Genomic DNA, 26,281 nt, shown 5'->3' on the forward strand with positions numbered 1-26,281 from the left:
ACGTGCCATAATTCATGCTAATTAAGGCACACAGTAAATTTATGTAGTTATGGTACGACCCTGGCTGTTCTAAATGTTACACAAGTAATGACATAAGAATAAGCTCAACGCATTCTATAATAAAAGATAGAACTCTGAATACTGGATAAGGAAAACTATTTAGTGATTTCAATAGGAATCAACCAGACTGAAATAGCCCTGCGTTAAGTTTCCACTTCCGTTGCCGTACATAAACTTTGGAGGTGTCGACAGAGAAACAAAACAAAACAATCCAGGACAAATATGGACTGTACTGCACACTGAGAACAGAGGGAACGCTGAGATGTTGTCAACACCGGCATGTTTATCAATGTGTGTGTGTGTGTGTGTGTGTGTGTGTGTGTGTGTGAGTGTGTGTGTGTGTGTTTGTGTCTGAGTGTTTGTGTGTGCACAAACGACCGGAAGGACTGAAGTAGTGCCTTCTCATGGGTTCTACAGCTAATTGAGGGGACAATGAGTATCTGTGCGTAGCATTGGATTTCAGCAGGGTGTGGCTGGCGGATGTGTTTGTGTGTGTGCGTGTACGTGTGTGTGTGCATGTGTCTGTGCACAGCATGTGTAACTTTGCATAATAAGCATTACTACTAACACACACACACACACACACACACACACACACACACACACACACACACACACACACACACACACACAAACACACACACACACACCCTCGTTACCCTCCTTTCCTCCGGGAATCATATTCCGAGTGCGGCAGAACGTTTTGTGTGGCCCCTAGGGACAACTAGCGAGGCTGGGGTCAGACAGCCGTGTTTACACAAGAAATACAAGCACAACAACCACTAAAAACATTTGGGTCACAGTACTTGTCTCCGAAGAATCTCCTCCAGAACTCTGCGGCGTCGGCCTTGGTGATGCGGAAGGTGTCTCCCTGGAAGTGTCCCCCGGGGAAGATGGCTTTGATCTCCGCCAGCATGTGGCTGAAGATCAGGGACAGCTTGGTCAGGTTCCTCCTGCAGAACCACAGAAAAGACAACAAGAACCACACACAGAGCATGACCGTTAAATGAATGAGCTCTGGTACTCTTCTCCAATGCTTTTAAAAAATTAAAACATCGTTATGCAAAAAAGGAAAGAAAAAGAGAAAAATACATCAATAAGCTTAAGACCTGCAATGTCAAAATCACCAAAAAATGACAATCCTTTCCAACGAATCATTTCAAGTTGCATATCAACAATATCTTGCCCTATGTGTCAACAGTTGGTGCCAGACTTCAACGCCTGCTGTCAACACGAAAAAAAGTGTTTATAATATACAGTAAATATTTCAAAACTGCATTTCCCTCCTACCTAATAATCAAGGCAGAGGCAGGCTTTGATCTGTTTAGCCATACGTCTTGCTTGGCCTGGGGGTAGGAGAGGATTAGCATTGTTGCCGTTTAGACCCATACAGCATGGGACGTGTTATCTTACAGTATTATTCACATACAGAGATGCAGAGCCCAATTCTTTGATCTTCAAGGGATTTAGCAAAGGATGTGCCCAGCATTAATTGTTTTGGCAGTTGTCTGCTTATTTCTTGATTTTTTTTCACCGGGGTAGGAGAAGGGAATATTGTTGATTCCCTCATCCCACTGCTTTGGGCGCTGGGATTTGTCGAGCTCCCAGAGATAAGAAAACAGGCAGCTAGATACACACAAACACACGCGCGCATGCAGAGACTAACAGACAGACAGCGGAAGAGAACGCACAAGCAAGGCAGACGGGGTGACTTTGCCCAAGGTGTGCACGAATGGAACAAAGGGAGAATACAGGCTGCGGGGTCCTGATAACCAGCTTTGGGAGGGCAGTGTGTGTGCACACACATGTGCACGGCGTACGACTAACACCTTGAGCACAACTTCGGACCAGCAACTTTTGGATTCTCGAATCCTTGAAAAGCCGAAAAAACAAAAACAAGGGAAGGGTGTTCATCGGCAAGTAAAAAATAAAAGAAAACTTTTAGCTCACTTAAACGCTACTTCTAGTCTAGATCACTCGCATTTGGCTTGGAGGAATATAATCTGTAACATGTTGGAAGAACTTCCGAAATCACACACAAGGATACAAGTGTTGTGGATTGGTAAACAGCCAATTATGTTAATGTTATCCTGTGTTGTGTCAGTTCTCCGCAGTAGGTCTCGATGGTCCTTAATCACATTCTGGCTATGGTATTTTAGCGTGTGCTAACGCGTTGGTATGTTTGTAGTATCAGCATTATGCAGGGTATTCTGAAGTCTGTGTGGGCACGTCATCAAAAACCACGGAATTTAACTTTGACTTGTAACTTCTACCGCAGAATCCATGTTAATGTGGTGGTATTTGTCTATTGAACAAAAATGATGCAGAAGAACCCCTATTTGGCCGAAAGACAAATGAGTCAGAATCCGACACAATGAGTCAGAATCGGAGCACCATGAGTCAGAATCAGGCGCGTCGTTAGACCTGGGCATTCGAGGCTATAGCCCCGCATCTTCTGGGAATAGCCCCGCATCGCTGTGCCGTCAAAAAAAAAAGAAAAACATAATGATGAAAATAACCTCGTAGAGTTTACTTCTTTGTGGTTGCATTATCAACAGCCAGATATGCAACATTGTAGCTAGTGAAAACCACAAAATTATGACGTGTCCATATATGGCCAGATTTAGAATAATTTGTTGCAAAATGTTGCAAATTCAACGTCGGTATTCTTTCTTCTCTATGCATAGTGCATCTCGTCGATAATGCTGTTTCGTGCTGCTAGCTTTTTAGTGAGATCAGAGTTTTGAATAGAATATCAATAGAATATCTTTGGTAAAATGGATATAAGAAGAGAGACCCGCAGTGAATTCAACCCAGACCACTTAACATCGGGTAGGTGCATGACAGTGGTACCGTAAAACTTCAATAGCCCGGGCTTTTATTTGTTTCTATCACTGAATGTTCGAACAAAACTCTTGCTCAGCAACGATGGGAAATACTATCAAATGTATTATTTAAACCAGTATGAATATTACCGTACATGTTTACCAGGCAATCGAATAACGCCTGCACGCATGCACACACACACACACACACACACACACACACACACACACACACACACACACACACACACACACACACACACACACACTTTTAAGGAGTTTTTCACCCGCTCCGTATCCAGCTTGTTCCACGCTTTAAGCACCCAGGCTACTAGTATGCGGCGAGCGGGGGCTCTCATGTTCCCCCCTGCGTTGTATTCTTTGTCCGCATCCCTTGCCATCCAGTTGTCATACGATTCATGCAGACTGGTTTTGAACGGCTGATTCCATGGATGTACTTTACGTGTGCCGTGTTTTCCCGCCGATGTGGCAAAGCTGTATATGCTGTTGAGAGCTTAAATAAATGGACTATAGTCCATTCAAGTTGACTATGAACAATTATTGAAGTTTAACATTTTGTTCAGCAAATTTGACAACTGACAGATGCAATATTGTAGCCAGGGAAAACCGCAAAATGTGTACATTTATGGGCAGATTTAGAATCATTTGTTGCAAAATGTTGCAAATTTGATTCTCTATGCATAGCCCATCAGTCGATATTGCTGTTTACCCGGACCACTTGACATCGGGTAGGCACATGACAGTGTTTATTTGGCTACAGGCTTTTCTAATGTCTCATTTTGGCTGCTGGTGCATGTGGTGCACTTTCCTATCCTTAACGTTAACATTAACCTACTCAGTAGGCCTGCCCTGACGTGAGTCAGACATGACGATTGGTCTTTCCTTTACTTCTCAAACTACGTTACAATTGCATGTTCATCAGCCGATTTTCAAATTTTCCCGGGGGACAAACCCCCGAACCCCAGTTTTAAAAGGACTCTCACTTCTGGGCTACAGCCCCGGATGTTTTCAATTGCTAGCGACGCTCCTGGTCAGAATCCTAGAACAATGATAGCAAACAAACTGCAAAGAGTTTGGCAGACCAGACCATTTCAACGGCATCTCATCACAGCCTGCAGAAGGAATTACATTTTGTAAATTCAACCAGCAGAAAGATTTGCCACAGGTCAGAGCTTTCGGCACATTTTAAATGAAAGTGCCAAGTTATGCATCGCCATGTTGTCTAAAAAATGTCCCTGACAATCAGCAAGCGCTCGAGGCGAGCTCTTTGTCCGTCTGCTCACCCAGCATTGATCTAGGATTTCACTTTACAACTTCGGCTTAATTGTGCATCAAATGCACTCTGGGAGAAAGCCTAAAGCTTTGGCAGTGAATCGCGAGGTGCATGGAATAGTAGCTTGTTGTAACAAAATCAGCCCAATAAAATATTTATAACGATATATAGGCCGCAACGCTCAACCTTTAAAGGTCACTGAGCAGTCAAAGCTGGAGGTGTCTCGTCAATCGGCTCCAGGACAAAGGAAGCAGGGGAGAGAGCTGCACAGACTGAGATTATACAGCCCAAAATATCCTCAGATCCTAGCAAGGTGGCATCAGGAGATACCACCAATAAATTACATTTGTACAGGCAAATCTACCATCCGTGAGCAATACATTGCTCTGAACATTCCTTCAATTCTAAGTGACAGGCTTAACTGATAATAATGATAAGTGAGATAATGAAGGCTATATTGAGTCAAATGAAAAATATTTCAATAAAAAGAATAAAGACAAATAAACATAAAGAGCTGGTAAGTTGGCTGAAGGTGAAGGTTGCTCGAGGGGGGGGGGGGGGGGGCGTGCGGTAAGATAAGCATGGCGTTTAATGACTAACAAAGCGTTATTGTTTATCAACAATAAAACCAATTAGCCTCCACAGTGAACTCATGCCCTTCCAGTCATTCTCCAGTCACTTAATAGCGCTTTAATCAGTCTGGGGAATCCTGGCATTGTACTCTTACTACTGGGTCCAGCCCTGGTACCTGAACTGGGTCCAGCGCTCTCAGCACTCTCCCTTTAAAAAGAAAAGGGATGGCTGAGAGTAGATGAAGATGCTAACATAATGGACATTAGCTGAACGCAATCCAAGCAGAACAGACATCGAACAGTCTCCTATCACTATGCAGGAGCAGGATGTTATGCATTACAACCTTTAATGAGCACAGCTCGGTAAAAGGAATCTCTAAGTGTGAGGTAATCCACCTGTGCATAATTTCTGGAACAAACAAGCTGAAGTGAAATGTCCCTTTTGATCAGCGAAACAGCAAGGTGTACCGTCGGGTTGTTTTGAGTTTGAGTTCAGGGCCTGTTTCAATAATGTGTTTTTTACAGGGTTTGTCCCTCCTTGTATGGTGGGACAAGCCCTATCAACAACCATTAAGAGGTCTGTGTTTGCCGCTCTATCGAGTTCTAAAAGACCCGGCACTCAAGTAACCATTCATTAGTGCTCCTAATGCTGTGTGTGTCGATTAGCAAGGCCGGTGACAGCAAGGCTAACCATTATCTAGCTAATTTCTCCCAAAGTAATGTATACATGTCCTGACTCAAACCATCAGTGCTCAACAGTCCACACGCATGATTCAGCTGTTCCTTTTTTTGCTCAAATTTGTCACTTCAATATTTTTAAACGGAAGGGAAGCAAAGCAAACTGAAATGACTGAAAAGTCAGTTGGTAGCACCACAATGATACAATAAAACCATTGAGATTAGCATAGTGGCTCCACTGCGTTGCTACAGTGCTGCACTACCTTATTTCAAAGGGTGGTATAGCAAAGAGATAACAAACAATATCGACATTAGAATACGTTAGACTATGTGGCGCTATGATGCCGCTACTGTGGTTACAGCACCTAGCATGGCTTAAATGGAGGTAGCATAACAGCAGCCACCAAATAAGATCATGGAAAATAGCTGATGTGGTTTCATCATGTTTCAACATGTTTGCTACCTTGGCTGAATGGCTTAGGAGACATCTTCAGGGAATAAGATAAAGTTTTGATGAAGCTAAGCTCATTTATATATATATATATATATATATATATATATATATATATATATATATATATATATATATATATATATATCATTTATTTATTTTTTATTTTGCCATTTATTTTTTATTATGTTTTGCTATCCTCTTGTTGCTCTACCAGCAACAATCTCTGGAGAGATGCTAGCGTTTAAGGTAGAAATAGCGGGGCATGCACACGATACGGTGTGCTTAAGTAGCATCACTAAACATAACTGACAACACTGAATTTCCCTGGTAGACGTGAGCCTCAGCAGTTTTTTCTTATCACTTGCTGGCTGATTCTGGGCCTGGGAGGATTAGATGAAATTTAGCATTTCATTCCTCTTCCTTTTTTTAAAAAAAGGCTTCGGGAGATAGCGGCCATGACCGGGCACTTTATGCTCTTCAATTCATTAGCCCCGAGAATAAGAGGGGATGAGATGTGAGAGGGGAGATGCTTAAAAGGTGTATTTGTGAGAGATAACGACGCATCATGACATAATTGCAAGGAGGCGTGTAGTAGGAGAGGGAAGACTGAGCGGCTGAGTACTCCACACTCCAGCAAGTGTATTTTTGATTGTTTTTTGAGGACCAATTATAACATCAATTATTCACGCAGTTTGCTCAAAGAGTTTGGTTGGCAAAAAAGAGCTAATACCCCGGTGACGCTGTCCATTAAGTCAGCGAAAGAGGAGAGAGAAGGCTCTTAAAATGCTATTCATTAGGTCACCAAATCGAGGAGCAGGGACGGTCTAATACGGCTAATATTAAAATTTTAGAGGGATAACAAAGCTAGAGTAGAAAGGTGGGGTGAAAGTAATGTGATGATATACACACCATTCAGGCACAACGACAGTGATTACACATTCAATGTCCAACATCAAACGATTTACAGTTAGGACATGAGCTCCAAAAGGAACAGTCACCCACACACACCATGGGAGTTTTACTTCCTTCCACACTTCCTCCACAGATGGCTCCACTTACTGTAATGCTTTACTCATCTCACTGCCACTCCCTCAGCTTGTCCCCCAACGTCCCCATTCGTCCCCCGTACAAGGGAAAGACTGCTTATGAGCGACAGAGCAACTTCAAGGCATACTTGGGTAAACAAGAAGTGAGCTGAGCCTGAGGCAACACAAAATATCATTTGCTGTTTGTGAGCTCTGACCACTTTGTTAAACTATACATGATATGATATGCGGCTGAGGTCGTGGCCCCAGAAGCATATTTCATGTCAGCATTATTGAGTAAATTTAGAATTTCAAGCCTGACACATGGAAGAAATGCTGATATGCCCATATAGAACAATTACTTCAACAATCTCTGCAGTGTTTTACTTTTGCAGAACTATCTAAATGTCGTAGTGTACCCTTGTGAATCTATCAGTAAAAATGTAAAAAAAAAAATTTAAAAAAAAGGCTAAATACAAAAATAATAATACATTTATTACGAGATGATTCCAGTCGAACTTCTTTAGAAATATTATGAGTGAGGAAACAGCAGGGTATAATCCTATCATATCCTGTATTGTATCCATTTCCTGTTTAGTCATGCACCTCCATTAGCCAAATCTGTAAGAATTGCAACCACATCATATTACTGTCCTCCCACCTAGTACTATAGTGACTAGTGGAATAAGTGGAATATAAGTAGAAACTCTAAATGCCTCATCTAATGGTTTCTTTGGCAGTAAGAAGCAGGTACAAGACAAACTTAGTCATTTCATAGCTATTGATTTCATTATACAGTATTATGAACAGAAATTGCATCTTCAGTATGTTTTCATTCTCCATATACACAATACCTCCTTCACTACTTAATTATGATATTCGTCCCTGATATAAAAACAGCACACCAATGAAATCTACATGCAGCTGAAACATGCAACAGATTCAGGATCTCCAGAATAATTTACTACTACTCAACTACATATGAAAGCGTGGTAATCTGGTAATGTAATGCTGATACAATACGCCAAGATACTGAATTGAGGCTCAGCCCTAACTCTGAAGTGTCTACTTCATTAGATCAAAAATAACTATAATTTAAAATTGTTTATTATGCAGACACCAAGATTACAACATTAATTCAATACTAATAACTGATTCACTGATTACCGAGATGCATATAGGTATAACCTTTTATTTTCCACCAGATGCATAAGATACAGATATTTGTACTGAATATAATTAATACTTTATTTATATTCCATGATCAGTGAAGTGGGCGTGGTAACCAATGAAATGCTGTTCTTGTGTAAAGAACAGTGCACTTCCACTTCGGCTGATATAGAGACAATTATTTTAGGATGCTGCTAAAGGCACACTTCTAATATGCCTTGCTAAAAAACGCACTGCAGGGCAAATAACTCCCCATATGCTCCACGCATAGCGTCCACACATCCTTGTAGACCGCAGATGGGCAGCTAAAGCCATCACCAAAAACATGGGGTAGGATGCTAGAAACATAATCTTAATTCTCTCCTCAAAGACCTGCACAATCTTTAAGCTATTAATACGGCTCAAAAGCAAACGGTTACTGCCAGAAATATATATGCACGCACACACACACACACACACACACACACACACACACACACACACACACACACACACACGCACACACACACAAAATCACACTATCACAGCTTTCTAAACCAAAGCACACCATCCATTGTAATAAACAGGAATGAAAGTGACCTGACTTTCAATAACATTTGAAACTATATAGATGTATTTCAAATATACAGACCCTTTATTGGCAGAAGTCCTATTTAGCAACAAAATATGTCTACAGCTACCTTGTGGCCAATCACATTTCATTCAGTCAGTCGAGCCACTGCAGCAAGAGTTATTAAGGCCACAGCCCTATGATATGTCAATGTCATTTACTGCTGGTCTTTGCCGGCTCTACACTCTCTTAATCTCAAACGTAGAGACAAACGTCGCTAAACAAAGAATTATATGGTCCGTTTTTGTCACCTTACTGCCAATATGTTTGACGGATTAACAGGATTACACATGAAAGCGAAGAAGGAAGTAGACATATTCTAAAATCAGCACAAAACCCCCGTCCACTTACTTCCCCAGTAAGTGACGGGTCGCTTTGCTGATTCCTATTTGTGCCGAGTAAGGTCTAGGAGCCAAGCAAACACAGGGGTGGGGGAGGAAAAGAAAACGATTCCAAAAAGGTACAAAAAATAGAAAGACTGAATGTAATCAAACTGAAACACACTCAGACCATGGTGCTGTGGAAGTTACCCACTCATATCGCCTCTCACATGTTAAACCAAATAACTCACGGTTTTGCCAACACATGGGTGAAACGCCAACACCTCTTAATGGCGATATTGACGTTCAAAGCGTCAATTCGAATTTGGCCGCGAGGTATGAGAATGAGTGATTCTCCGAGACGGTATCAGGTATTCTGATCAGAGGCCGGCCTGCACTGGAGACCAGACAGAAGGACGGTGAAGGAGAAGGGAGGTTTGTGTGGGGTGTAGGGGGGAACCAAGAATAGAACTAAGGATGTAGGATGGTCACACGTCGTGGTGCAGGGGCGAGAGCTCAGCCCTCGGGTATGGTGTCGGCAGGGAGGCGGGTGAAGGTTAGTCAAGCGTCGGTTAATCAAGCATGTGATATGGACGGGTGCCAGACAGGCTGCGACCGAGACAGCAGCGGGCCACATATGGGGTAGGCAGCATCTCCGGGGCACACACACCAGATGCTGCTCTGCCTGGCTGTTCTGGCTCCCCCCGGAAAAAAGAGGACAGGGAATTTGTTCTCCCTGTCAGCCCCCTGGGATCACCTTTTGTCAGGAGGAGGTTGTGTGTCACGCCATGCATTACGAGTCAAGCCTACCCCTCAAGGTTAAATAAAATCCTCCCCTTTATTTCTTTGTTAGTTAATCGCTGCCTTGACAGAGGGGATGACCACTATTGATTATGCCTTTAAAGAAAGGGTCTCTAGAAAATAGTAAAGGTCTGCAAGAAAAACTTACATTTTGCTCTTCTACATAAAGAAATACGCACATGCTCTTGAGTCATTTGTTTGTCAACCTCCCAACTTTAGTCGTTTAGACTCTGTGACAGAGTTTGTCCATGATAATTGGCAGTTGGGTTAGCTACATGTGTAGTGAAACTCCAGGGAAACTTCGCCAAGACCTCCAGAAACCTGTGAGGGCAGTCTTCAGGCACTTCATCTTGTGCTTATGCTAAGAATAAATACCATCAGGCTTAGGAAATGCAAATCATGCTATATTGTTTATGGAAGTGCCATGTGACATGTCAAGTGGAACACACCTGTATTACGTGACAATATGTGACGTCCTACAGATTGTATGATAATCATACAATGTGCTTGCTCAGACACGTTGGCTTGACACACATTCTTTGAGTTGAACGACTCTCATACCTGAAGTTGTTTTTGTTTCACAGACTTAAAAAAAAAACATTAATAAGTACAGAAAAAACAGCACAAGCTGCTAATATACTCCATACCATTCGCCATTCTTTCTGAATGCTTCAATTTCAGAGAGGGCTTCCAAAACGAGGGAATGTATTTTGAGTTTGACTCTATGCCATACATGGCGGCGAAGAGTCGGCTGTTCACTGTTATGTGTCATAGGGTCCCGAGATGTCGAAAAGGCCTCTTGAAGAATGTGAGGATTCTTCTTCTGCCTCAGTTTAGGACTGGCTATTATACGTAAAAAATCATCATGTCATGAAATGAAAAAAGTTTGTTTTCTATAGCGTAATGGGATGTGACAGTATTTTGTTTTGGCAAGCAAATAAATAATAAAAAGCCTTAAAAACAAATATAAATGATTTTGTCCAAATAGTGCCACTCAATAGTCCCACATTTCTTCGCCACCCTCAGGCTTTAATCATCCATTTCCCCTTTTTCCTCAACAATAATAGACCAGACTAAACTATGAAGTTCATCATGGTTTGGTAAAAACAAGACATCCATGTTAACCATCCTTGGGTTGCATGCAAGACCCCCGGCAGAGGATGACAGTAATGTCATAACGATGGCAAATGTAATCATTGAACGTTATGAAACACCAAGTCAATAACAGCGATACGTCCATAATGTCTTTCAAACCACTTTAATCTAATAGCATTTGCCTTGACCAAAAATAATTAATGTTACTGAAGCCATTGTTAGCTTTTTACATTGTTTGATGTGAGCCAGCCTTCACTTAAGAACATGAATTGCAAAATTGTAATTCCTGGCTAAAAGTTGTATAAAGATACGTACAAAGCATAAGACAGGGCCGGTAAAAGCTTTTTCCTATCGTCAACTAAGACTAAGAAGCACACATGTATATAAAGTTCTTCCCTCTCCTTCTCCTTTAATGTGTGGCTTGGCTGCAAGACTCGGTTGTTTACATTCTGGAGTGAGTGATAGGACCTTAAAGACCAAATAACGGCCTGTAAATGTTGACTAAAAGGAGAGATATTTTAGCCGAGGTTAGAGAAAGGACATCAGACACTCACCGTTGGAGCGCGACCAACCACAAAATGTATACCAACAGGAAGTAAACTGTTCCAGAATCGGCCTTCACTGTGTACAAAGGGAATAAGAAAAAACTCTGAATTGAGCAATAAGAGAGAGAAAATCACTGGTTTCCGTCGGGCTAAATCAATAACTGTCTTCAATTGCTGTGCGTATTAGGGAGAAAAAATAAGTTTCCATCTCTTCAAATGCAGTCTTGAAATAAAGCAGTCCCTATTTATTCTCTCTGTCTTATTTCCCTTACATCCGCTGTATCCGTCAATACTAACTGACCATAATGCATTTAAGCCATTGTCGAGAAGGAAATAGTGCAGCCTCAAAGCTGATTTTTTTGTTGTACCACAAATCAAATATCTTTAAAACATATTTTCCTGGCCGGTATCAGGAATGGCAAAGCTCATCTTTCAACAGCGTCAGCAACTCTCACATCCAGCGATCGAATGCATGGCCCAGGAAATTGCTGAAATGTGACATTTGTATGTGAATGCCCATTTTTTGCATAATTCTCTTTGAGAGGAGGTGCAGTGTGGAAAAACGGAGGCTAAGCAGAAGCCCTCGGCAGAGGAGAGCAAAAGAGAGTCCTAAAGCTCTACTTGTATTCTACGTTCCCCTTTTCCACCTCCACCTGGCAAGCGTTTCAGTGTGTTTAGGGCTGTTTGCCCATCTGGAGCCATCCCAAGGCCTGATGGCAGTGATTTAAATAGAGGTGACAAGAGGAGGGACCCCCAGATCCCCCTTAAACACACATACACACACACACACACACACACACACACACACACACACACACACACACACACACACACACACACACACAAAAGACCCCCCCCCACCAAAACTGCTCACAGCTTGATAGGCCCCATAGAGAGCCAAGGGGCCATTCCGTTACCCCAACTAGGTAGGCCAACCTTTCATCTTGTATTATCATCATTACCCTCACAAGGCCTCCATTTGCCCCTGTATATTTTATCATAAAATCACACATAGATATCAGATAATATAGTTTGATAAGTGTCTACTATCACTGAAAACACAAAAAAAGAAAGAAAAGCACACCTTTTCTAAAAGACAAGTTACTTCATGGCCATAAAACAATGATAGTTAGTCCATTTCACTCCGCACAAGGAATTACACAATTATCCAGAAACGTCTTTCAGCCTTGCTGGGCTCAGAGTAATGAAAGAAGCCAATCATCAACGGCACTTCCTGTCTGTTGTATTATCCTAAAAGGCCTGCATCTGCCCGCTCCAAGGACACAGCAGTACAACACATCCTGTACGTCGCAAGGCATGCACACAAACAAACACAATGAGGACGTGACGAGAAAACAGCTTTTAGGGCGAGACCGTTAATAAAGAGAGGAGCTTTAATTCAGGTGAGTGAGTGTCTGTAAGCATTTTAACTCAATTGGTTCTTCTTGCTTCTTGGGCCGGACATGTCTCACAGTGCCCTTCTTATTATTGTAATTATCATCATCATCATCATCATCATCATCATCATCATCATCCTCATCGGGTAATGGTGCATCCTATTTTCTAATGTTATCTTACATTACAGGATGCAGTCCACCAACCTTGGACCTCACACACATGTTGATAGGAAAATGTCAATAAAATAACAACTTTAGACCAAAAAAGGGCTGCCCTTTAAGTTGTACTCAAGTCTATAGCATGTTACTCTACCTGTCCTGTGACTGTTCCTCGTACATCCTCTCCTTCCCCTCTTTGAAGAGTCTGATGGCCCGCTTGGACTTCTTTATGAGGCTATCGATGTAGATTTTAAAGTACTCATTCTCGCTTAGCTGGGACAGTTTCTGGTTCTCCTCATATTTGCATAAAATGAGCCGCAGGTGCTGGTATGCGTCGGGTAGGATATCCAGAATGTACGGGGGACTGTTTTTCAACTGGAGTCTGGGGTTTTGGCACAGCCGGACCTGTGAAGAAATGATATCAATTAGTCTGAGCTGTTTTAATCTGAATCAGCAGAGATCAGTCAAAGGACTGAAGAAAGCATTTTTGTATATTCATCGATGTTCATGCCAAGGATGGCAGACTTAATTGTAAATGGGTTATAATGCCTAAGCATACCCTTTATTATTAGATGTTATATGAAATCGACACACTGTTTGCTATACACGTGGACTTATTTACTTGAAACCTGGTGATGCACTTCACATATTACACAAATCGTAAAATGTTATGACAGTAGTTCATAGCAAACACAGGTTACATCCTGCTGCAGCGGCTGAGAAATAAAACATATTTTTGACGGCACAGAGTGAAAAAAATTAACCACGTAAAAGGACCGAAAGCTAATGTGGTAGTGTGTGTGTGTGTGTTTGTATTTGTGCATGTGTGTGTGTGTGTGTGTGTGTGTGTGTGTACAGTTACAGTTTTCAGTTATTTTCCATTACATAATATGACTTAGGGAACTTATTTCCCAGGCTTCTTCCATGGCATACACTCTTACCAACCTCATGTTGAATACAAGTTTACCAATGTAATCTAAAAGCTTATGTGCATTCCATTGATAACCTGACATTTCCTCTTACACAGGAACTCCTCAGCAAGGTTGCTGGATTGTACTGGCAGGAGAGTCTTCACACAAAACGAATACATGCCAGCTGTAATACATGCTATTACGTACGACTTTATCCATGAGTTTCCATGTTTTTTCCACGGTCCGCCGGTCGGCAGCAGCTTGCTTTGGAGGTCCCACAGCATCCTGAATGGCATCAATGATGCCTAAAATCCGACCCTTGCTTCGGTTCGGTCCGCGTCCTCCCGGGTTTCGGCCGCTCAGAGCAGTTGCCATTTCCTGTAAACTAAGATGGACAGAAGTAAGGGGAAAGTTGTTGTGTGACGTTAGTTACCTCTGAAGGAAATACATTGAATGCATCGAAGGTACACAACTGGTAAACATTAATCAAATAAGAAAGTAAAAATATTGTGGACGTGACTATAAAATGACCGCTCTGGGGGGTTTAAACCGAAGTAACGGCAGCCAAAGTGTTGTCACTTCTGTTATGTCATTTTCCTACACTTTTTCATCGGTCGATTTTACATGAAAACAAAAAAGGTAACGGGAACTGTGATTACGTGTTATTAAAACCCAGTTGGATTTTGCAATCCATGTATTTATTGCCATTTATTATCTCATAGATTGCTGACAGTCAGGTTACTAACTAGTAATTATAATAGCTAGTAACTACTAAGTAGACAACAGTGATTATGGGCGCTGTGCGTCCGTCTGCGTGATGAGTCAAACCAAAACATCTCTCAGGCGAAATCACAAACATGGTTTGAGTCCGAATCGCCGCTAATAAAGCGCTGATTTAAAAGACATCAGAAAACTCACTACAATGTTACACATAACCTACCTCATCTTTACGAACACATGGGCTTATTCATCGCTAAATCGCGTTCTTAGTTTGGAGGAAAAACAGGCATGTCCCAACTTAGGGCGAACGCCACCAATACAGTGAACGTCAATAAAACCCTGCTCAACTCGGTCAACATCCAGCACGGAGCGTCAAAGGGGAAAGTATCCGTTTTCTCAACTCAGTGTAAGCCGTCCACCTTTTGAAACGTCTTGAAATGTTAATCCACAACAGTTTCGTTTGAGTTTTTAAAATAAATGACGAGCCTGAAGCCCCTAATGTGCTCTATTCGGTCGTACTACCCAGCCTACAGACTTGACAGTGGAGGATCCCAGCGGTGGGCGGAGTGACAATAGGCTTGCATATGAAGCAAAATTTTCCACGAACCTATCAGAAAAATGACGGACTGGAGCGCGCACCAATCGGCGACGGGCTGTGGGACGAGGGCGCTAAACGACTGGTGAGCGAAGGGCCGCTCCCAAATAAATCGATAAGTCCACTTCTCTTCGCCCCACTCACTTTCTGTGCTGCCGCTGCTGCTGTTGGAAACATGAGCAACGCTCTTCCGGAAATGACACAGGAGTGAGCGTTGAAATATGCATGCCGCAAACATCGGCCGTGCATCATCGTTATTCTGAACTATTCTCACGAGAAAAGGTCGAGCACATTCTTCGTCTTATTTCTCACACAAACACACGGACAGTATATTTTGTCAGAAACCTATAAGACAAGAACGCAAGCGCGCAAACACACGTGCGCACGCGAACACACACACGCACGCGCACACACACACGTGACGCATAATACTCACATTCGTTGAACAAAAACCAAATTATGTGCGTATTTGTGTATGTTGAAACGTCGTAGTCTATCAAACAAAGGCCGTTTAATAAAGTCACACGTGTCACTTAAGAGAACCAAACCAAAGGTCTATGTGAAGTTATTTTTTATTTTCTTACAACTAGGCCTATGTCACAATTCATGTATAAGCCGGCTTTGTGTAATGTCACTTATTGCGAGGTAGCTTACGGGCCCGTTTAAAGACAAAACATGGTTGACCGATTTTCATGTATTTTCCCCAAGGTTTTCATGTTTTGTTTTTGTAGCCTTTAGGTATATTCTCCATGAAGATGGCAAAGTTGTACAACGTGGTTGCGCCGTGACCTTTTGCTTTGTCCATGTAGGTTCTTCGCCACCATTCCTAACGTTTCCAATGCTACGAGTTTGAACGGTGTCCTATGAAACCAGAATGGGAAGACCCCCTGCTTCTGACCAGTAGAGAGAGCCCAACGCATAACAGCAGTCTGCTTAACTCCGCTTAGTTCATACAATTGATCAGACCTCTAGACTAGTCCACACGGACCATGCATCGAAAGCATTAGCGCCTTAGATTAGAGGTGTTTGGCCTCTTTTATGATACTTGTTTCAGTTATTTTACCTTTATTCGTTTTTGCTGGACTGGATTTATTGTGATAATGAAGGGGACAAATTAATTATCCGGTTAGTAGAGGCCATTCCGTGCACACATAGCAGCCTCACTTGAAATGAGACTTCCATCTTAACCATACAGTGTATATAATGTATGTATAATGTATACATTTACTGTATAGAGTTTAAAAAGACACCACATATATTTATGACAGCAAAATGTGGTGCCTACAACACGATTTTGACTGGTGTTTCTAGTCTTTATTCAAACTTGTGTGACTGCTAGAAAACAGTATAAAAAAACCCACTGATAACACATTTGTTGAAGCAATTTAAAGGATGTTTTTGGAAAATATAGTCTAAGATTGTGAGTATTTGCCCTAGGTCAGGATGGATCATATAGACAATTAGGTAATAAATGTATAAGGGAACAACCTATTGGTGTGCTGCTCTGTCCTCATCGTGTTTCGTGAGGCAGGGGCTTTGGGTTGCGAGGGTTTGGGTGACCGCCTGTATGTGTGTGATTATTCAAAATGAACAGGATACAATCAACCGAGTGGGCGTGCAGCTCAGTGTGATCACGTGTGAGATCATGTGTGAGTGTGTCTCCCTCGATAGGTGCATGGAGTGTGTGAGTACGTGCGCCACAGCGCCTGTGCACGTGTGATTATTCACAGGGCCGTGGGAGGTCCAAACACCAAGCCAGAGATACACCCGTGTCACCCTTATCACAGAAGGTCAGGCTTAGATAAAAACAAATGGCGAAAAAATAAAGCTGTCGTCCAATCATGTTGAATAACACTCGTTGCCTTGTGGGTTTTTTTGGGAAGAAAACAGGGTGGAGCTAAAGAGATAGCCTCATTTTTTAGGGGGTGATATTGTTTTTTATCGCTGTTGGGAGTACTGAGCCAAGTGTTACACTGAGAACTCAAGTCAACACTGTGAACTTGGTTAATTATTAAATAGATTATTATTTGAACTGTATGTATTTGAGCAGTTGGAACTGAAAATCATCAGAGGTGAGAGAAGTGCACTTTAACTTTTGACATATTTTTTTGCTTTTAAAACTTAAAATGAGGGGCGTAATACATAGAACACGAAGCTGCAGAGGAAAAGAGTTTTAGAAAATCTTTCTTTACATTATTTTTTTACTTTTTTTCATGAATTGAAATTATTTATGTTCAATTATTTATAAATTATTTAGAGTGTTTCCTCTTTGATATGTTTTGCAGGGGTCTTAACATCCATTTCACCATTAATACCATGGCGAAACACCAATACAACGGTAAACTATATAAAAAACTGCACCGGTGCACCTAAATATGGTGGATATTTTATTTTTAAATACATAAAACCAACAATATGTTTCCAGTGGGCACATTCCTGCAAGGAATCAGCGACCAACTCCTTGCTGGGGTAAGATCAGCTGCAGCCATTGTGGAAGCTTCCATTGCACAGCAGCTGATATCCGAGGAGGACCTGACTTCTATCAACGAAGCTCATACCCCACAAGATCAGCTGAGGGCGCTGTTTCACGCTATGGAAAAGGGGACTTCTGAAGCCAAAGATGCCTTCTACCAAATACTAGCGCTGAAAGAGCCTGAGCTTGTAGGAATTTCAGGTGAGTTTTCTTTTTGGTTTAAATAAAATAAATAGAGGAATATCTATGTTTTAACGGCCAAGACAATAGAATAGAATGCATATTTCAAGGCCATCAACTGACCCTGCATTCGTTTTTTAAATATTTGTGCGTCGTATGCCGATTGCCAGAAAATAAATCATAAGTTGTAATATTTAAATACGGTTCAAATTATTATTTGTTGTTCTACCATCTTTGAGTCTATATTTTTTGAAGGAAAACATTTTATTATCCCTGTGTGATAGTAATGTTGGGAATTAAATTATTGGAACAACAAGTTACTATGTGGCTAAAGCTTAAAGCAATTGATCATGTATTACTTCCATTTAAAGAGCAAAGACAAGTAAACTCCAAGATGACCCAAACAGAGCAGAGTAACTCCTTGGAAAATCCTGAACAATTGGAAGAAAAAGTAGTCGACTTTGACCCACAAAGCAAAACGTACTATCTAAGAAGACAAAAACAAGAGACACTGCAAGCTATCAAAGAAATTGAAATACTTTTCGAGTGTAGTAAATCAGAAAAAGCTGAAATTGTTCAGATGAAGGCAAGAAACGAAGAACAACAATCATCAATTGTTCAACTTAAAGCAGAAAAACAACAGCAGAATTTATTGATAATGAGTTTAGAAGTTAAGCTAGGCGGTGTTATTCAGAAACTGCAGAAGACCAAGGAAGATATAAGTAATGAAAAAGAGCTAATTGAAAAAGTCTGGGCTGATGTCAAAACAGAAAGAGAACTTATAGACTGCAGGCGAAATGACTTCATGAATGAGCGAGAAATATTCAAAGCACTTATCATGCATGATAAGCCAATAAGGCACACAGAACCGACAAAAACAAATAAACAACTGCAAGATGCATTCAAAAAGATTCAGGCTGACATTCAGTGTCACATTCAGGAAAACAAGAGAAGAGTAAGTGAAGCGAAGCAAGTGGAAGGACAAATGCAAAAATGTATTGCTGAAATAAAATACAACTTCAGGATGGCAAAGTATGAAATTGCATTTCAAAAGAAGCAAATGAAGAGGATGCGACTTCAAATAAACACAAACATCAGCGAGACGGAGAAACGCCAGAACGAGATGGATCACTCGCACACTGCCAGACTGCCTGACGACAATGAGCCGTATGAGAAGATGAGGAATGAACTGAACCGAGTGAAGGCAGCAGTGGAAAGACTTTGGCTTGAATTGGATTGGCAGAAAGTCTGCGCAGAGACTGGAACCCCGGGGCCCGCAGAACACAAACTGACAGCCGTGATGAGACCAAGGTCACAACATATTACAGATGATGTTGAGAGGCAAACTGTAGCTCCCCGAGATTGGATGACGGCAGCGATACATGAAATGGATGAGGACCGAGTGAAAACTGAAATACAGGCCCAGAGAGAGGACATAGAAAGAGATAGGCAGTTGGTGAAGACAGAGATGGACGAAGTGAAGAAGATGAAGGAGAACATTCAAAGGCAGCTGCTGGAACATGATGAAAAGTTGGAAAAGACAAGAAGAGAGATACGAGAGAGGGAAGTGTTGAACACTGAGATTGACATAAAGAAAAATAGCCTGGAGAAAAGTATGAGGCGCACCATGATGGAACAGCAAGATGCTGACAAGAGGAGGGAAACTGTACCGCAAGTAAAAGAAGACATGGAAGAGAAAGAGAGGTCAAAGAAGGACGATGCAAGTAAATTTGCTACGGATACAGAGAATGCGGGGGCAGGCGAAGGGATCAGAGTGAATGCAAAAATCCACAGGTTGGTTCATAAAGTGCAAGCGATCAGAGATGTGTTAAAGACGGTGGCACAGACACCCAAGCAAGGGAGAACAGATTTGCAACATGACGAAAGCCAAACAAAGTGGACAAATTACAGAGCGCAGAAACAAAGACGTGAGCTTGACGCAAGATTGGAGGAGATTGCTCAGGAAAGGGATGCCCTGGAGGTGATGAAGATGAAAATGCAGCTGGAGAAAGAGAAACAGAAGACTAAGGGGTCTGGTTGTAACATGGCCGTCATAGATGAGATGAAAGGGGACATGCAAAGAACGAGTGCAGGGATTGATCACACCCCCGTGGAGGCTACAAAAAAAAGTATTCTCCCTGATAAACCAACTGCAAGGGAAAAGGCAACACAAACCTTTCTTGATGTCAGTCAACAAAGTGAAGAAGTACAAATGTTTGGTAAGTATTCAACAATTGAAAAGGAAAGCCTGGGAATTCAACCATCAAGGGTGGTCACACAGGATAAGCAGGATATGGATTCACCTGAACACAGCTCAAAAGATGGATTTCAGGATAAAACGGAACAAAAAAGGACTGTGAGGGATAGGACGGAAACCAAAAGCTATATCTCAAAACTCGGAGAGGAAGAGGAGATAGCGAAAGGGGCTATGGACAACTTAAAACAAAACCACAGAGAGATGGAAAGACTGATTGAGGATATAAACAACCGTTATCTGCAAGGGGCTGATGATGGGTCAGACAATAGGGACGTAGGAAATCAAGGTGATAGATCAATCGGGCAGATCAATCAGACAGTACAGTACGGAGTACGTTTACAGGTTAACAGACAGAGCTATGAAGAAGAGAATTTTGAATATGAAATACCAGTGGCGTCTTTAACAACTGAACACCAAACAAAACCAACAAATTTGATGGAATGTGAATCAGAGGGGCCACCGGCGTTAGGAAATGCCAGGATACAAACCTTGATTCGGGAGATTAACAGAATACAAGAATCATTAGAACAAATATCATTGAAAGAAACTGAAGAAAGCTACATTGACATGGCTCCTAGGGAGGTCAGCGGGAACGCTGAGGGATCAGTGCTGCAGGTGTTGCAACAAATCAGAGATGTCCTAAACAAAGTTAAAGATGTGATGGATCAAAGTGAAATGTATCTGAGCAAAGAGAGGACTGACATGAAATGGATTAAAATGATGATTAGGAAACAGCAGAGAGAACTTGACCAGCGACGAGAGAAAAATCTCAGAGAGAGGGATGAATTGGACATTTTAAAAATGAAACTACATCAGAAGAAGTTGCTGGTGGACCAGCAGATCGAGAACATATCCAAAGTAAAACATAAAATTGAACATATGGCTTCACATTTTAAGACTAAGTTTGAGGAATACCAAGTAAAACAGACACAACTCAAGGGTTTGAGCTGCAAGATTGAGGCAGAGAAACAAAGCTTAGAAAGTGTCATTGATATGATTTGCCAGAAAACCGTTGAGCTTCAGATAGTCAATAGAGAAATCAGTCAGCAGAGGATAGACATGGACTCCAATATCGATAGAGATGAGGCATATCTAGCACAGGTTAAACTACACAGACAAGAAAGAGAAGTGGTAAGTGATAGGCAGCAATTTCAAGAAAGAGACATGGAGAAAGAAGAGCAAGATATTTTAGAACTTGTATCCAAAGAAGAAACAAATGAGAAAACTGCGTTCAGTGCCAATTTAGACCAAGGACAAAGGGAAATGAAAGAAATGGCGGAACTTCAAGGCCAACTCAAACAGATGATGGAGACTGAGTCTGCTCTGGACAAACAAAAGGAGGACCTTCAAATGTTAAGGGCTTGTCTCAGAACTGAAAGACAGGGAATGGAGATGTTGAAACATCAGGTTGAGTCCGAGAGAGAGAGCCTGATAAAGGAAAGACAAAAGCTGTATACAGAAATAAACAAAGCAAGGGATAGTATTGCGAAACAAACCCAAGAACTTGATGATAAAATGCAACAAATCAAGAGAGAGACAAGGGAGATGGAGCTACTGAAGGGAGAGTTGGTAACCAAAAGAAAAGAAAATGATAGGTCATCTAAGAGGGAAATACGAAAAAGAGAGGAAGTTGGAATGCGGTTGGTTGAAATTCAAAGAGAAAAGGAATCCCTCCAAACAAATACGCAAAAGAGAAGAAGAGAACTGGATGATAGGATGGAAAGGATCAGAAGAGAAAGGGATCAGTTAGAGGTTTTAAAGATAAAACTTGAACGTCTAAAGAAGGAGCTGGCTGAGGAAAAGGAGAAAAATGAGAACGAAAAGAAAAACAATGAAAGCTATGGTATTTTGGTCAGGAAACACACTGAGAATCTAAATGGTAAAGGAGAGACTGGGAGGCTTGACAAGATACAATTACATAGAAGAGACACTGAACAATTTAACCAAGTTATGAGTGATCTTGGAGAAATGGAAATGAGAGGAAACATGAAAATGAATGATCTGAAAACCCTAAAAGTCAATCTGGAGAAACAACGAGAGGAGATTGAAACACTAGCAGCTGAGAACAAGACTGAGAAGATGAACATAGAGAAACTAAAATCGGAGTTACAGATTGAAAAGATTGATTTAGAAAAAATGATACAACAGGCCCAAACTGAGATGCAAATTTTGAGTCACACAAGGGAGGATATTCAAAAGAAGAGGACAGAGCTTGACGACCACTTCGAGAGGACTAAAAGAGAGATTAGAGAGTTGGAACTACTTAAATCTGAGCTAGAAGTGGAGAGAAAACAAAACGAAAAGACATTACGGAAGGTCAATAGAAAAAAGCAAGAGGCTAAAAGGATGTGGTCGTTGCCTGGAGTACAGAAAGGAACTGATGCCTTTGAGCAAGAAACACTAAAAAGGAGAGTGGTGGAACAGAGGTTTGAGATGAGCAGCAAAGAGAAGATAAACGACTCTGAGGTTATGAAGGTAGATCTGCAAAGGCAAATAGGGAGCCCCGAAGGGAAGCCAAAACCAAGATTGCAGGCGCCAGAAAGTGGAAATGTAGAGGTAATGCAAGAGCCTACAGCAGGAGGCATAGAGGATTTGGCTGATTACATTCAAGAGAAATTGGGAGAACCCCAAAGTCAGGTGAAACCGAACATCGAACTGCTACCACAAGATAAACACAATTGTAAAGCTGTGCTAGGATTAGCCCAAACACAAATCATTCAAATCAAATCCAATGATATAGATGAGAAAACAAAGAAAGAGAAAGAAGAAGGGGAATTGATGAAGTCCTTTATACACAAGTTAATGGTTATACTGCCAGGCCACCAAAGAAAAGTGGAAGAGGACAAAAAGAGACATGAAATGACAGTGGTGGAACTGGCGAGCAAGCAGGCTATTATTAATAGAGCCCTCAATGAAATACAGGAACACAGGAAAAGACTACAAGAAGATGCTCTTGAAATTCAAAAGAGAAAGGCTGAATACAAGAATGTTGTGAATGGGCTTAGAATGAAACAGAAAGAACAAGAACTTAAGGATAAAGAAATAGAAAGAGACAAACAATTATTGAACGACTGCCGGGATACCTTACAAATTGAAAGAGACCAAGTGGAAGATTTAAAAAGACATGTCAACTACATGAAACAAGAGGCCGAAGCTGATATGGACAGTATCAGAAGAGAGAAGGAAACCCTCAAACAGACAAAGAGTGACATTATAAAACAGCAAAAAATAATAGCAGATGACAGGAATAGGACGGAAAAAGGACTGCATGAATCCAAAATGGACGACAATACACTAATAAGAACAGCAAGCGTAATACAATATCACAGAGATAATCTACAAATGCTTAAAAATAAGACACAAAAAGACCACCAAACAAAGATTGACATCTTGCGGGATTCAAATGCAGATATACAAAACCTTAAATTGCTTACACAACAGAAGAAACAGGAGTTTGATACCCATAGGATGAAGATGGAGAGTTATTTTCAATCAATCCAAAGACCCAAAGAGGAACAAAAAACAATAGGACATGACATTAAAATACAAACAGAAGAAATTGAATATAGATTGAGGACAGACCTTCTCATAGAAAAGCAAGGAGCTTTGAGCGACTTGAACAATGACAGAGGAAAGATGGAAAATTTACTTCTTGAACTCCAAAAGAACATCCAAGAACTTCATAAAGAGATACAAGACATGGCCCAAAAACAGAAACAACAAGAGCTTCAAGAGAATGACTTGAAACGATTGACGGATGATATCCAAATTGGGCAGGAAAATCTAATGAAACAACAGGAGGAAGTTCAACGTTTTAAGAGGGATGTCACGAATAAGAAGGAGGAGCTTAAAGTGATCATTGACAGAATCTTTGAAGAGTCAGTGCAGCTTGAACAAGAGAAGCTTGATATTGATGAAGAGCGAAGAAAGGCTTTGGACGAAAGGACGTTGCTAGAAAGACATGTGTATGAAGTAAGGATTAGAGAAGAAGAGGCCATGCAAACGACGAGACACAACACAAATATGAAAGACTCAATAAAAGAATTGGCTGAAAAGACACATCAAGACATTACAATGAGGATGCAGTTAATAGAGCAGAAGATTCTGGATGCACAAAAACAGACAACCAACTTAGAAATTCAGCAAAAACAAATGGAAGAGCAGAAATTGGAGATTGATACACACTTCAAACAGATACAAAGACACAGAGAAGGTCTGATCAATATGAAATCGGACATGATGGCCCAAAAACAAGAAATGCAAAATAATTGGAACGAGGAGCTGCTACAGGAGAAACAAGATCTCAATACGGAAAAGGAAGCAGTAGACAGGCAAAGCAAATATCTGGACACAGTTAAAGAAACAATCAACAAAGAGAACCTTGATTTGGATATCATGAGGTCTGAAATCCAGAAAGAAACAGAGGCACTGGAAAGAGAAAAAGAAAAGTTCCGGGAACAAACTGAGATACTAGAAAGAGATCAAACTTTAGTGAAAGTAGAAAATGAAAGACTTGAAATGGCAAAGGCGGAACTCCAAGAAAACCAAGACAAAGTTTACAGTCTACAGAGTGAATTGAAAAGTGACAGAGAAAAGATGGACCATTTACTTCTTGAAGTCCAAAAGAAAATCCAAGAAATTCATGAAGAGATACCACACATGGCCCAAAAACAGAAACAACAAGACCTTCGAGACAGGGACTTGAAACGATTGACGGATGATCTCCAAATTGGGCAGGAAAATCTAATAAAACAACAGGAGGAAGTTCAACGTTTCAAGAGGGATGTCATGAATAAGAAGGAGGAGCTTAAAGTGATCATTGACAGAATCTTTGAAGAGTCAGTGCAGCTTGAACAAGAAAAGCTTGATATTGATGAAGAGCGAAGAAAGGCTTTGGACGAAAGGACGTTGCTAGAAAGACATGTGTATGAAGTAAGGATGAGAGAAGAAGAGGCCATGCAAACGACGAGACACAACACAAATATGAAAGACTCAATAAAAGAATTGGCTGAAAAGACACATCGAGACATTACAATGAGGAAGCAATTAATAGAGCAGAAGATTCTGGATGCACAAAAACAGACAACCAACTTGGAAATTCAGCAAAAACAAATGGAAGAGCAGAAATTGGAGATTGATACACACTTCAAACAGATGCAAAGACACAGAGAAGATTTGATCAATATGAAATCGGACATGATGGCACAAAAACAAGAAATGCAAAATAATTGGAACGAGGAGCAGCTACAGGAGAAACAAGATCTCAATACGGAAAAGGAAGCAGTAGACAGGCAAAGCAAATATCTGGACACAGTTAAAGAAACAATCCACAAAGAGAACCTTGATTTGGATATCATGAGGTCTGAAATCCAGAAAGAAACAGAGGCACTGGAAAGAGACAAAGAAAATATCCGGGAACAAACTGAGATACTAGAAAGAGATCAAGCTTTAGTGAAAGTCGAAAATGAAAGACTTGAAATGGCAAAGGCGGAACTCCAAGAAAAGCAAGACAAAGTTCACAGTCTACAGAGTGATTTGAACAGTGACAGAGAAAAGATGGACCATTTACTTCTTGAAGTCCAAATGAAAATCCAAGAAATTCATGAAGAGATACCACACATGGCCCAAAAACAGAAACAACAAGACCTTCGAGACAGGGACTTGAAACGATTGACGGATGATCTCCAAATTGGGCAGGAAAATCTAATAAAACAACAGGAGGAAGTTCAACGTTTCAAGAGGGATGTCATGAATAAGAAGGAGGAGCTTAAAGTGATCATTGACAGAATCTTTGAAGAGTCAGCGCAGCTTGAACAAGAGAAGCTTGATATTGATGAAGAGCGAAGAAAGGCTTTGGACGAAAGGACGTTGCTAGAAAGACATGTATATGAAGTAAGGATGAGAGAAGAAGAGGCCATGCAAATGATGAGACACAACACAAATATGAAAGAGTTGGCTGAAAAGACACATCAAGACATTACAATGAGGATGCAATTAATAGAGCAAAAGATTCTGGATGCACAAAAACAGACAACCAACTTGGAAATTCAGCAAAAACAAATGGAAGAGCAGAAATTGGAGATTGATACACACTTCAAACAGATACAAAGACACAGAGAAGATCTGATCAATATGAAATC

The 26,281-nt window shown here is 41.1% G+C and overlaps 1 protein-coding gene and 1 long non-coding RNA gene across 3 annotated transcripts in view; one reads left to right on the forward strand and one right to left on the reverse strand.

Annotated features, from left to right (window-relative positions):
* The window catches only part of cblb (Cbl proto-oncogene B, E3 ubiquitin protein ligase), a 48,023-nt gene extending 32,860 nt beyond the window's left edge, over positions 1 to 15,163 (reverse strand). For both annotated transcript variants that reach the window (XM_079737701.1, XM_079737700.1), the window contains exons 1-4: positions 14,857 to 15,163; positions 14,124 to 14,301; positions 13,160 to 13,410; positions 867 to 1,013 (exon numbers count right to left, since the gene is read on the reverse strand). In XM_079737701.1, coding sequence (XP_079593827.1) covers positions 867 to 1,013; positions 13,160 to 13,410; positions 14,124 to 14,301; positions 14,857 to 14,861 — 581 coding nt within the window. In that variant the 5' untranslated portion in view covers positions 14,862 to 15,163. The remainder of the gene's footprint in view (positions 1 to 866; positions 1,014 to 13,159; positions 13,411 to 14,123; positions 14,302 to 14,856) is intronic.
* Positions 15,164 to 17,178: 2,015 nt separating this feature from the next.
* LOC307077089 lies at positions 17,179 to 24,126 on the forward strand. Its single transcript, XR_013811923.1, has 4 exons — positions 17,179 to 17,303; positions 17,517 to 17,569; positions 17,657 to 17,905; positions 18,256 to 24,126. It is a non-coding gene; the product is annotated as an uncharacterized lncRNA (long non-coding RNA).
* Positions 24,127 to 26,281: the final 2,155 nt, after the last annotated feature.

This window comes from Pollachius pollachius (assembly GCF_949987615.1).
Source record: "Pollachius pollachius genome assembly, chromosome: 6".
NCBI lineage: Eukaryota > Metazoa > Chordata > Actinopteri > Gadiformes > Gadidae > Pollachius > Pollachius pollachius.